Genomic DNA, 12,887 nt, shown 5'->3' with positions numbered 1-12,887 from the left:
TCCCTTTTTCCAGAGTCTCAACAACTACCCCTGGATTTTATTTTAAATGGGAGGGAATGTCACGATTGTGACGTGTTTATATATCAGATTCTCTCTTCATTGCTGATTAGGGCACGGAAGAAGAGTTTATACTACTGCTTTGTGGATTTCCGCAAAGCATTTGACACGGTGCCACGAGAGAGACTCTTCCAGTGCCTACAGTCATTGGGGATCCCATTAGAGATGGTTTGGGGCATCTATGCTTTATATGAGCAGGTCCTCGGGAACATACGATGCCCCGGGGGGCTATCTGATGTTATTGCTAGCACCATAGGTGTGACGCAAGGATGCCCACTCTCTCCTACACTATTTGGGCTATACATCGATGAGGTGGTTGACTTCATTGGTCACGGTGGTGGGGATGGGGTAGACATCTCAAGTACCACAGTCCACATTATGCTATATGCAGATGATATTATTCTGGTCTCTCAGTCGCGGATGGGACTACAGCACCATCTCCATGCACTCAACGACTTCTGCACACAGAGGGGGCTTACAGTGAACCTTGGGAAAACCAAGGCCATGATTTTTCACTCCTCAGGGCCAGTTCGACGACAGGCCATCTTCACACTAGCAGGAGGACAGATAGAGGTGGTAGACTCATATGTGTACCTCGGGATTACATTTACGACTCCGCCAGGAAGATTTACTATGGCACAGGCAACCAAGGATAGAGTCACATGAGGGTATGCAGCTCTGGCCATGCTAGAGAGACAGTGTCACCAGGCACACTTCCAGGAGCCCCGCACGAAGGGGTGGTTGTTTGACACACTAGTCACCCCTGCTTTGATGTATGCTGCAGCAGTATGGGCACCTGGGCTCGCCACCTCCACATGGTCTCAGATAGAGAGGCCTCAGATTCTCATGCTCTCACGGATGATCCGTAGCAAACCCTCCGTCCCACATGACATTGTCCAGACGGAGTTTGCTGCACCTCCTATGCTTAGTAGAGGCCCTCTTCCAGACGATTTTGTTGCACCTCCTATGCTAGTAGAGGCCCTCTTCCAGACGATCTGCTTCATACAGAGGATCAGAGATATGCCATCAGATCGACTCTCACATAGAGCTTTTGAGGCGTCCAGGCAGCTCGCAGAGAGTGGAGATAGGAGATCATGGTATTCACAGATGATACAGTGGCTCACTCAGCATGGTCTCGACATAGATCACCTGCCACCTTTCCAGTATGATATACATGCACCACACATCCAGCTCTCTCACAGTGAGAGGAACAGAGTCCTTCGGCAGGATTTATGGCAGCGATACACTCAAGAGACTTGGATTACACCCAATCAGCCTCTACTGCCGAAGATGCTATACTACAAAGATCAGTTTATGCGTATCTCAGCGGATGGATTCATACAGAGACCTGGATACATGGATGTGTACGTGCCTCACAATGCCCGAGTGGCGATTGGCCAGCTCAGAGTGTCATCACACCAGCTTGAGATTGAGGCAGGTAGGGCAGCACGGATCCCCAAAGCAGAGAGGATATGCAAACTATGCCAGGAGGAGGTTGAGAGTGAGGAGCATTATGTATGCAAATGCAAAGCATATAGTGTCATTAGAGAGAGATACACCACCATCTTCAGTGGACATCCCTCACTCCGCCAGATCATGGAGTCCACAGACCAGCGAAGATTCGGCCAGTTCTGCTAGAGACACAGCGCCACAGAGAGACACTACTGCAGACTCATACCACAGGGAGAGGTGGGCGACACCTCCAGCTCACTGATTTCTTCCAGAGATCTATCCCAGTGCCTACCCTGACACAGGAGGGGGTTACACTTCAACACGCTGCGGACCTCCGAGCGAGATGGAGACCGAGAGCACCAGGCTACCAAACTCCCAGACTACATCAGAGGGAGATCACAGCGATATGGGCTCGACATCAGCACCATATCCAGGAGCGGCTAGCTCACTTACACTCACACCCAAAGATCATGCTCCGAGGCATTTTTGCCTTGCCATCGCCTATGTATCACATATTACACCCCATTATGGTACTGGTTGGAGCTAGACAGATCTGCATTGCATTCTTGTATACCCTACGCATATAGGTTGCATACTAAGCCTCTAGCAGTAGTGCTCCATCCATCACCCCCCCCCCCACACTAGCTCAGTACTTTCATAGTTTATTTCATGTTCATTTTGTCCTTTTTTTAATGGACATCCAGAAGACATTGACAGTTGTACATTGATTTGTCTTACAGGTCAAGTTCCGCCTCTAGTAGACGTTAATACAGCTTCCTTTCTTCTTTCTTTCTCTCTCAACTTTCACTATATATATTATATCTATCTATCACTATATATATGTGTGTGTGTGTGTGTGTGTGTGTGTGTGTGTGTGTGTGTGTGTGTGTGTTCGGCCTCTAGTAGACGTTAATACAGCTTTCTTTCTTCTTTCTTTCTCTCTCAACTTTCACTATATATATTATATCTATCCATCACTATATATATATATATATATATATATATAAAACAGACGCCTCTAACGTCTCTAGAAAATATGAGTCTTTCGAGGCGCGTACCAAAGGCCTCTAACGCCTGTAACAACCTTGGCCACAACATTGGGTTGGGTTTTGTTATTCGCTGGCAGGGGAACACAAACTCCAAGTAAAGAACAATTTTTAGCAAGGCACGAGGATGCCATCCGGTGTGCTAGGATTTATGAGGAGACGATGGCCATCCAAATGCAAAAGAACATCTCTGGGAAACCTAAAACCAGAGAAACCTCAGGGCAGGCTTCGAGGCGTAAACAAAAGTTTACGTCTGAGAAGGCTTCACAAAACCAAACCCAATCTTTGGGTGAGGATTAGGAGCATCAGCAGATCCTCCAAAACATTAGGTAGGACAGGTGTTTCTCTTGCAGTCAGAAGGGCCATATGAAGGCAAGTTGTCCGAAGACAAAGACCAAGGCAACTCATTTGACCGAAGTTACAAGTAACCCTTAAATTTCTTCTGTGAAGATTATTATTTTAGGTCAAAGTTCTTGCATTGAATGTGTTTTCTGTGTTGCAATCTTTGGTCCTACCGACTTGATATGTATATATGGGTTAGTGTTAGGGTAGACAATGCACATCCTTTTTGACCCTAGTTGCACTCACAACTTCGTTAATGCTAAACTTGTGAAGAAGCAGTGCATCGTGTAAACCTGGCAATGAGATATAAACATGTCTTGGACAGGCATGTATCTCAATTGCGGCAGCAGCCCGCCGGGGCGGGGGGAGGGGGGGGGGGGGGGGGGGGGGTGGGGGGGGTTAGGGCGCACTTTAAAAAAGAAAAAAGCACTTAAAGTGCTTTTATTTTGTGCGCCCATAGGTCGCTTGTACTCAGCCCGTGACGAAATCGATTGCAGGCAGCCCATTGTGATTCTCAGTCAGCTCTTCATCTCTCGTACATGGTGTAAGGGGGGGGGGGGGGGGGGGGGGGGGGGTTGGTTAGCGCACTTCTTTAAAAAAGAAAAAGCACTTAAAGTGCTTTTATTTTGTGTGCCCATAGGTCGCTTGTACTCAGCCCATGACGAAATCGATTGCAGGCAGCCCATTGTGATTCTCAGTCAGCTCTTCATCTCTCGTGCGTGGGGTACAGGTGGATCACCTTGTTTCGCATGCTTTTCTCTAGTTTATAGAGTGAAACGTATGTCTTTTCCCTGGCTTTTCTGAATTCTAAAATCAGCCACACATGTATCATGCAACAGCAGGAGACCCTTTCTTTCTTTCTATTTCTCCCTTTGCCATGGCAGCACGTCTCCACTTGGTTTCCAACCATGATGAAGATCATCCTCTGGGGTCAGGGGAACACCCGGAGATGTAGGAGGAGGTGGTAGAAGGGGTTAAGAAAGCTTACTTTGATGAGCAGATGACACAACTCTGAGTAGAGTTCCCACGAGAGACCCAACTTTTCTGAGCAGAGTTTCAAGAAGAGATCCCACTTTTGTGGGATCAAATGGTTGTACTACAGCAAGCAGTGATTGGTGCAACGGCTCCTACAGGACCGATGGCATCAAATGGTTATACTACAGCAAGCAGTGATTGGTGCAACGGCTCCTACAGGACCGATGGCAATAGCCCCTTGGTTCGCACCTGATGCTTTTGCGGGTGAGAAAAGGGAGAGGAACCAGGAGGTGGTTGACTCTTAGCTCGACCGTTGGAACGTACACTGTGAGTTTGACCCGTTCCCGGAACCTTAGAAGATTTAGATAGTTAGGGTCTCCTGAAGGGGAAAGCCCTGGAGGAGAGAACTCAAGACCAAACGGAGTACTCAGGCAGAGTTCGAGACTGTGTTTTGAGATGAGTTCCTGCAGGCACAGGATGACTTCCATATATTGGCCAAGTTTACAAACTTGGATATGAGAAACCTATCTTTCAATACATAATTACAAAGATTTAGAGAGTTGTACTCACGAGTGGTACACATGGATGCCACAACATTGGGTTGGGTTTTCTTATGCGTGGGTTGGCACGGAAACACAAGCTCCAAGTAAAGAACAATCAGAGCAAGACACAAGAGGATGCGATCCGGTATGCTAGGATTTATGAGGAGACGATAGTCGTCCAAATGCAAAAGAACATCACTGGGAAACCTTAAACCACAAAAGCCTCTAGGCAGGCTTCCAGGCGTAATCTCAGAAGGTTTCACAAAACCAAACCCAATCTTCAGGTGAGGATTAGGAGTATCAGCAAATCCTCGAAAACATTAGGTAGGGCAGGTGTTTCTCTTGCCGTCAGAAGGGCCATACGAAGGCAAAGACCAAGGCAACTCATTTGACGGAAGTAACAGGTAACTCTTAAATTTCTTCTATGAATATAATTATTTTACATCAAAGTTCTTGCACTAAACGTGTTTTTTGCATTGCAGTCTTCGGTCCTAACAACTTGATACGTATGTATGGGTCGGTGTTAGGGTAGACACTGCACATCCTTTTTGACCCTAATTGCACTTCACAAGTTCGTTAATGCTAAACTTGTGAAGAAGATGTGTATCATGTAAACCTAGCGGTGAGATATGAACACGTCTAAGATAGGCGTGTGTCTAAAGTGCGGCGGCAACCGGGGGGGGGGGGGGGGGGGGGGGTGGCAGTTCTTAGCGCACACTTAAAAAAGAAAAAAGCACTAAAAGTGTTTCTTTTTTGTGTGCCCTTAGGTGGCTTGTACTCAGCCCCTGACGAAATCGATTGCAAGCAGCCCATTGTGATTCTCCGTCAGCTCTTCATCTCTCATGCGTGGGGTACAGGTGGATCACCTTGTTTTGCATGCTTTTATGCAGTTTATAGCGTGAACCATATGTTTTTCCCCGGCTTTTCTAAATTCCAAAATCGGTCACATAGGTATCTTGCACCGGCAGACCCTTTCTTTCTTTCTATTTCTCCCATCTTGTCCAACTCTCTCAATCTCCTTTTTTGCACTCTCTCATATGTTTACTATTTATGCTTCCGCCTGTGCTTTCTCCTTCACTGATTGTATTTTCAACTATGTTTAGAGCAGATTTTGGGAAGGACTTTACAATTGGTATTCGAGCAATCTAACGCAAAGACTGAAGAGGTACGCATGTCACACATTGTAGATGTCAAGATTTCTAGGTATTTCTCGCATCGTCTCTCTTTCTCTAAAATCAAATTGCTCTATTAAAGTTGTACAAGGATTTGTTGGCGCCAAGGTTTCGTGTTTAATGTGTGTAAGATGGTGTGTCAGGAATCTTGCAACCACTAGGAGAATAATTAATCCTTGCTAGTGTTGAGAGATATAATCGCGGTGTTGTGTGTATGTGGGAAAGCACCCTAGAGGTGCAAGATATTGTGTGTATGTGTGTATGTGGGAAAGCACCTTAGAAGTGCAAGATATTGTGGTGAGATGGAATGCCACATGTAATATTGTATGGTGTGTGAGTGTTGACCAAAAGAAGTGGAAAAGGAGTTGCCACATAGATGATGATGTGTAAAGTGGGATAAGGCTAGAGAGCCTATATCATTGTATGGTTCATTGTGATATGCAATACAAGGAATAGTGTTGAGTGTGCAATCTCTCTCTCTCTCTAGTCATGGAGTTTTAGTGTGGTTTAATCCACCTTAATCTTATGCTTAATCTATGTCCTTCACCATGACCAATCCCATTTCTAGAATCTTAACATGGTATCAGAGCCAAATGGGCTCTTGGTCATGGGTGATTATTATGTATATTAGCTTGTTTGTGTGTTTGTTTGATTAAGCATTATATTTTCAGCTTATTATGAAAAAAATTATGCACACTCATATTATCATTTGGATTTGCATTTGTGATGAGAATTTGAGAGGAGATTTGCATTTGTGAGGATTTGAGAGGAGATTTGCAACAAGGAGGTTGCATAGAAGCTGCCCAAGAGAGTTGAAAATGGAGTTTTGCAACATAGAGAGCTTGATCATCATCAAGGAAGCTGAAAATGGAGATTTCAGCATTATGAAGGCTATGGAGTCTTCATCACCGTCAAGGAGAAGCTGCCAAGAGAAGATATGCTGCTGATTATGCCTCAAGAAGGTTGGTTTTGTGAAGTTTTGCCTCAAAGTTTTGTATTTGAGCATGGAAGAATGTTCATATTTGAGAAGGGTTGCTATGTGTGGGATTTGTGGATCCCATGGTTCTTTGCATTTGGGCAAAGAGTGTAAGAGGTGCAATGCTTGTCTAAGAAGGGACAAGCGGTTATGGGCTTAGAAGAAGTCCATGGTTGAGCACATTGGAAAGAGTGATGCTCATGGTTTTGCTCATAGAAGATGGGCAATGTTTGGTGGAAGCTTTTAGAGTTTTCACATTGGTTTGCACCTTGGTTTCTTGAGAGAAACCAAAATGGGAAAAGCACCCTTGGAAATGGATGCATGCAAAGAAGGGCATGTATATTGGAGCTCAATGGCCATATTGATGCTCTTATTGAAGATCTTAACTTGAAGGTCTTGGAGAGGCAAATTAGCAAAGGGAGATGCTATGGAATTTTGAAGCTCATATGAGAGCTTATTGGTATTGTGGCCATGCTGATGGTGGCCATGTCAAAGGTGAAACATGTGTAGCAGCCAAGAGAGGATTGCTAAAGAGGAGAGAAGGGATTTGAAACAAGAATACAAGGTTGCCATAAAACCTGATAGAAGCTTCACATGATAGCATCTAGGAGTAGAATCAGCAGTCCTCAGCATTATCAAGCAAGAGAGAAAAGCAGAGCAAGGTAGCGCACCAGAGAGAGAGATTGCACCTTAACACAGAAACAACGTGGCATGAAGCTCCAACAATGAAAGCCTCAGCAAAGGCCAAGGACAGGCGCAGTGAGGTGAGTGAACAACTATAGCCGCCGAATAGAGACCAGTCGGAGAGAAAAAGCAGCCAAAGTGAGAGGACGAAGCACAGAGACAGAGAGCCTGCAACAGCAGCAGAGAAAGCAGGGACAAAGTAAACTTCAGCAGAACGTTGAAGATGGTCGCCATTGAACCTGCAAATAGAGCATTGCAGCTAGTGGTGCAATAGCCTGGCTGTTGTTGATGGAACAGCTAATGTGGGCAGCAATCACAGCCACGGGAAGATAGCGGTGCAGATAGTCGCCATTTTTTGTGTTGTATGGGTTGAATGCACGAGCCTGCAACTTGCAAGCACTGAAAGTGCTACCAAGACCATCACAAGGAAAATAAGCTTAAAAGCTTCAAACTGCGGCTATGGCGGATACATTGATGTAGCAGAGGCAGTGTAACTTGAGGTGGTTATCGCATAGCGTGCACAGCGCTGGCATCCATATCGCGTAGTAAAGGATGCGTTTTGATGTCCGCCTGCAGCATGTGCAGGTTCAGAGAAAACGCCAAGGGCACCAATAAATTATTTTTATTTTTATTTTTTTTTCCACAACCTTTCAAAACTTCAAAGGTTCTACTTTGATAAAGCCCTTGTTCACATGCTTGGTAATTGATTACACACATACTTGGGTTTTATGCCCGGCTTCGGCCAAAAATGATTGTATTTTTTTCACCCATGATTATGAGGGTAATCGTACCCGAGTTTAAAGCTCAAAACAAGATATGTATCATTCACCCATGGTATAAGGGTTGTCATGCCCGAGCTCACCTAGAAGCTCAAAATGGTTGTTGTGATGTGTGCAAGAGCGATGCACGTGTGAGGTGCATGCGCATGGGTTGGTGAACTTCTACGTTCAAATCGAACTCAGTGGTTCAGCTGTGAGCGAGTCGGCTCAAAATGGACTAGGTGTCTAAAATGGTAGACACAGGCACACATGTTTGGTTGATGGACACTCCAATGTATCATTGAGGGGGAGTGTTGAGAGGTAGCGATTGCGGTTGTGCAATGCTACATTGATATGGGTGATGGATGATGGGTGAGTTGTGGAACACCTCGATTAAGAGGGGGTGTTGAGAGATATAATCGTGGTGTTGTGTGTATGTGGGAAAGCACCCTAGAGGTGCAAGATATTGTGTGTATGTGTGTATGTGGGAAAGCACCTTAGAAGTGCAAGATATTGTGGTGAGATGGAATGCCACATGTAATATTGTATGGTGTGTGAGTGTTGACCAAAAGAAGTGGAAAAGGAGTTGCCACATAGATGATGATGTGTAAAGTGGGATAAGGCTAGAGAGCCTATATCATTGTATGGTTCATTGTGATATGCAATACAAGGGAATAGTGTTGAGTGTGCAATCTCTCTCTCTCTCTAGTCATGGAGTTTTTAGTGTGGTTTAATCCACCTTAATCTTATGCTTAATCTATGTCCTTCACCATGACCAATCCCATTTCTAGAATCTTAACAGCTAGCACAAATCAAACAAATACCATAGATTTGCAAAAAATTTGAACGTGAAGCATAACATAAACAAATTGCAAGGAAAATAAAAATAAACATCACCATCAGCACCAATAGGGTCAAATTTTCCCTCTCATGCGTGTAGCTCCCATCACGACATGAGTATTTTAATATAGTATTCCAAAATTACCCCTGGAGCTAATAACAAATGATTCGTACAAAATTGGATTATTAGTTCTCTTCGCAACCCAGACCTTCCTAGGAATTGGAAACAAGTTGCTTGCAATCAAGGTGGTAAGGTACGTAGTGTACGGTACGCTATCAGTACGTACGGAACGTACTTCTGTACGAAACAAATTTTAAGGTACGTAAACAGTACGTACCATTTGTAAACAGTCCTAGAAACCTGAATATTTTGTAGACATAGCAACCAAAATACTTAAAATAAAGAGACTGAACCTCATTACTTAAAGTTTAAATCAATTATCAGTTACCAAGCCCATTACACAATACCTCATGTTAACAGTCATAGTGATATAAGCAAGAACCATGAAAGTCATAGATAATAAAAGAGAGTACAAATATCATGTCTACAGCTGCCAGCACATGTCCTGGTCCACAAGTGCAAAAAGCAAAACAATGAAACACTACACAGTTGTCTAGACTCTAGAGTCTAGACGCAAGAGTCTCAAATCTCATCATCAGATGAAGATGATGAGTCTTCTGAAGAGAGCATGCCTCCATCATTGATACCATTGCCCTCTTCATCGAACTCTGGCTCAGCAGCAACAAGCTCCAGTGCATCCTCATCATGTGCCTCGGGAATCTGAGTGTGAATGAGTTCGACAGCCTCATTTGCACGCCTCTGCTGGGTGCGACGAACTGGAAGCTTTCCCCTGCGAATGCTCTCTCGTCTCGCAGAGCCTGGATCTACAGCTGCCGGGCGTAGAGGAATGCTGAGAGCATAGTTTCCAGAAACGGCGTTTCTGGACCACCGAAACGTGGAAACGTTTCGGAAACGTTTCCAGAAACGGAAACGGCGTTTCCAAGTTTTATTTTTTCCAGGGTTTAGAAACCCGCGTGCTCTCTTTCGCCGGCATTTTGCGCCTTCTTTCCGCCGCCTGTTTGGAGCTGCTCTACCCATCTACCTTGCCCTCTACTCCTCTACCTCCACATCAGCCCTCTACCACGCCCTCTACTTGAGCAAAGATGTATTTTTCAAGCTTTTGTAATGTTTTTATTAATTATATATGTATGTATTAAACCCTAAAACCGAAACTCCGTTTCCCCGTTTCTTCCCGAAGGCCGAAACTCCGAAACTCCGTTTCCCGCCGTGCTCCGCACCCCCGTTTCCGAAACTCGTGGAAACTATGGCTGAGAGATCGTGCACGTGAGCGGGTCACACAACGATCCACGCTCTCAAGCTCTCTGCCCGCCAGTTCGCCTCTGCCGCCTTAGGTCTGCCCAGTTAGTTCGCCATTTCGCCTATGCGCCTCTCTGCCTTCGCCATTTCGCCTATGCCCGACCCACCCTTCGCCATTTCGCCTATGCCCGACCCACCCTTCGCCATTTCGCCTGTGCGCCTCTCTGCCCGCCAGTTCGCCTCTGCCGCCTTAGGTCTGCCCAGTTCGCCATTTCACTCTGCCCGCTTTCCCGACCCACCCTTGCTCAGGCCCCCAAGGCAGCAACATAACTCTCTCTCTCTCTCTCTCTCTCTCTCTCTCTCTCCTCCCTGCCTGTGGGAAGGACTGCAGAGTGATTTGGAGGAATGGCCCCGAGTCTCCAAGAGAAACTCGAGGCCCTTGAGATGGCAATGAAGGCACTAATCAAGGAGAACAAGAAGACATCCGATTCCAACCTCAATGAGGTGGAAAACAAACTACACAGGCACATCATAGCTCTCGAAGCACGGGTCACGAACCTCGAACAAGAGAACACGGCACTCAAGGAGGAGGTGAGTGCATTGAAAGTGGAAATGGTAGCCATCAAGAATGCTGAGAAGGAAGAAGGGGAGATCAATGACAACACTCTCACGGCCATCAAAGAAGAGATCTCCAAGGAGATCACAAAGGATATGGAGGGAAAGCTCGAAGCCAAGCAGTCAGGATGGGTCGAGGTGGTGAAGAACATCCGTAAAGAAGTGAGGGAGGAGACTCAAAGGGAAGAAAACCAAATCATTCACACCACCATTGAGGAGGAGAAGATGAGGCATGCCCGCCGCCTCAACAGTCGAGTCACAGGTATAGCCGAGACACCCGACTCCACTCCCGAGAAAGATGGACAGCTTCTATGCATGAAGCTCGGCTACAAGGAAGAGCACCCTCTCCCCTTCACCAAAGCATGGAGAGCCGGGAAAGACTCAACACGCAAGCGAGCCCTCATCCTACAATTTGCAGGAGAGACGGAGAGGGTCACCTTCATGAGGAAGAGGGTCATACTACGGGGTTTAGAGGGAGCTCCTATTTTCTTGGATGATGATCTCACGAGGATGCAGCTTGAGCATAGGAGAACTTGCATGCCACGAGTCTTACACGCGAGGAGAGAAGGCAAGAAGGCCTTCTATCGAGATGGTCGGGTCATCATTGATGGCCGGCCCATGGATTAGCGGTTTGGGGCCTATGGGACACAGACCAGGCCACTGACAGAGATACACATAGCAGTATGGAACTGTAATGGTTCACTATGGGTGCAGCCTGGACGACTGGAGCATGTTATGGTGGGGAGAGACATCATACTTCTGACAGAGACACATCAGAGCCCAGAGAGAGGACTACCTCGAGTAGAGGGATTCCAGTGGGAGTCAGCATACAGGAGGACCACACGCCAGGGTACCTCGAGAGGGTCGGGGGGAGTAGCAGTCCTATTCAGACGGGAGCTACAGGGGAGACTAAGAGTGGTAGCACAGGATCCAGAGGCCAGATACATGTGGATCAGCTTACAGCTCTCACAGGACAGGGTTATATACATAGCTCTATGTTACTTTTCTCCATCAGGATCCTCCTATGTCATTACAGAGGACATGCCACAGGAGGAGGAGATAGGAGCCTCGCCATACACTTGTCTGTCAGAGGAGATTATGCATTATTCTACACTAGGGGAAGTATTTCTTACGGGCGACTTCAATGCCCACACACAGAGCAGACAGTGTGAGGTGTATGACTATGATGACATGGAGATCCTCCACTCTGTGGATCCAAAGGAGATAGGGGCTAGTCGGGCATCAGAGGACACTGGACCAGACAGAGGACATTATGGGGACCACTTACTAGAGTTGGGAGCCAGGCATCGTCTCGTTATTTATAACGGGATGCTACAGTGGCCGGGATCAGGAGGGCTGACATGCTTCCCACATGGGGGTCATACACGGACCGGAGGCACGGTGGTAGACTACATTATGGGGTCTTTGGAGGCATCACAGCTTGTCACCTCATTCTCCATTCCACCTCGTCCTATTGGGGCAGATCATACATACTTGGCATTTTCACTAGCCGGATCACCAGTATCACCAGCCCCCCACATACCGACGCCACACACTACCATCTACTTCACACATGACATGGCAGACATATACACTGGCAGAGTAGAGGATGGGCTCCTACTCATGGATCCCCTGGCATCTATGGATACCATTACAGCCCAGCTCGCATCACTCCTACACACGGCTGCATTACAGAGCTTCCCACACTCAGGAGAGCCTGCGAGACCTGGGACTATGCCCCAGAACAGATGGTATGATGACGAGTGCAGAGCCCTGTACTCACGACTCCGCATACAGAGAGCCTTGGGAGCCATCACAGAGCAGGAGTCGAGGAGAGAGATGAGGAGACTTACTCGCCGCAAAAGGCGGGCCTTCGCAGAGATACAGGAGCTAGAGATCTTTCATTTCTTCATGAGTAGAGATAGCCCTGTCTCATGGCGGCACTTCAGAGAGCCCCGGACCCCGACACCTATTGCAGACCCACAGACATGGCACACATATGCAGAGGGTCTATACCATGCCCCACAGCAGCCACCTATACCTCAGCCACAGGAGCCTCGACCTACCACAGCTAGCTTCTTTACCCACTCGATGGTACAGGAAGCTATCC

The 12,887-nt window shown here is 46.7% G+C and overlaps 2 protein-coding genes across 2 annotated transcripts in view; both read right to left on the bottom strand.

Annotated features, from left to right (window-relative positions):
- Positions 1 to 12,887, bottom strand: part of LOC147615582 (glutathione reductase, cytosolic-like) — a 115,729-nt gene that overhangs the window by 94,645 nt on the left and 8,197 nt on the right. The window lies entirely within an intron of this gene.
- LOC147615584 (uncharacterized) lies at positions 9,350 to 9,943 on the bottom strand. Its single transcript, XM_086778876.1, has one exon. The coding sequence runs from the start codon at positions 9,941 to 9,943 to the stop codon at positions 9,488 to 9,490; it is 456 nt and encodes a 151-aa protein (XP_086635002.1). The 3' UTR covers positions 9,350 to 9,487.

This window comes from Cibotium barometz, chromosome 40 (assembly GCF_041138505.1).
Source record: "Cibotium barometz isolate CiBa-2024 chromosome 40, ASM4113850v1, whole genome shotgun sequence".
In the NCBI taxonomy this organism is placed as follows: Eukaryota; Viridiplantae; Streptophyta; class Polypodiopsida; order Cyatheales; family Cibotiaceae; genus Cibotium; species Cibotium barometz.
Note: the sequence above shows the minus strand (reverse complement) of the source record. Positions and strands in the feature narration are given on the sequence as shown.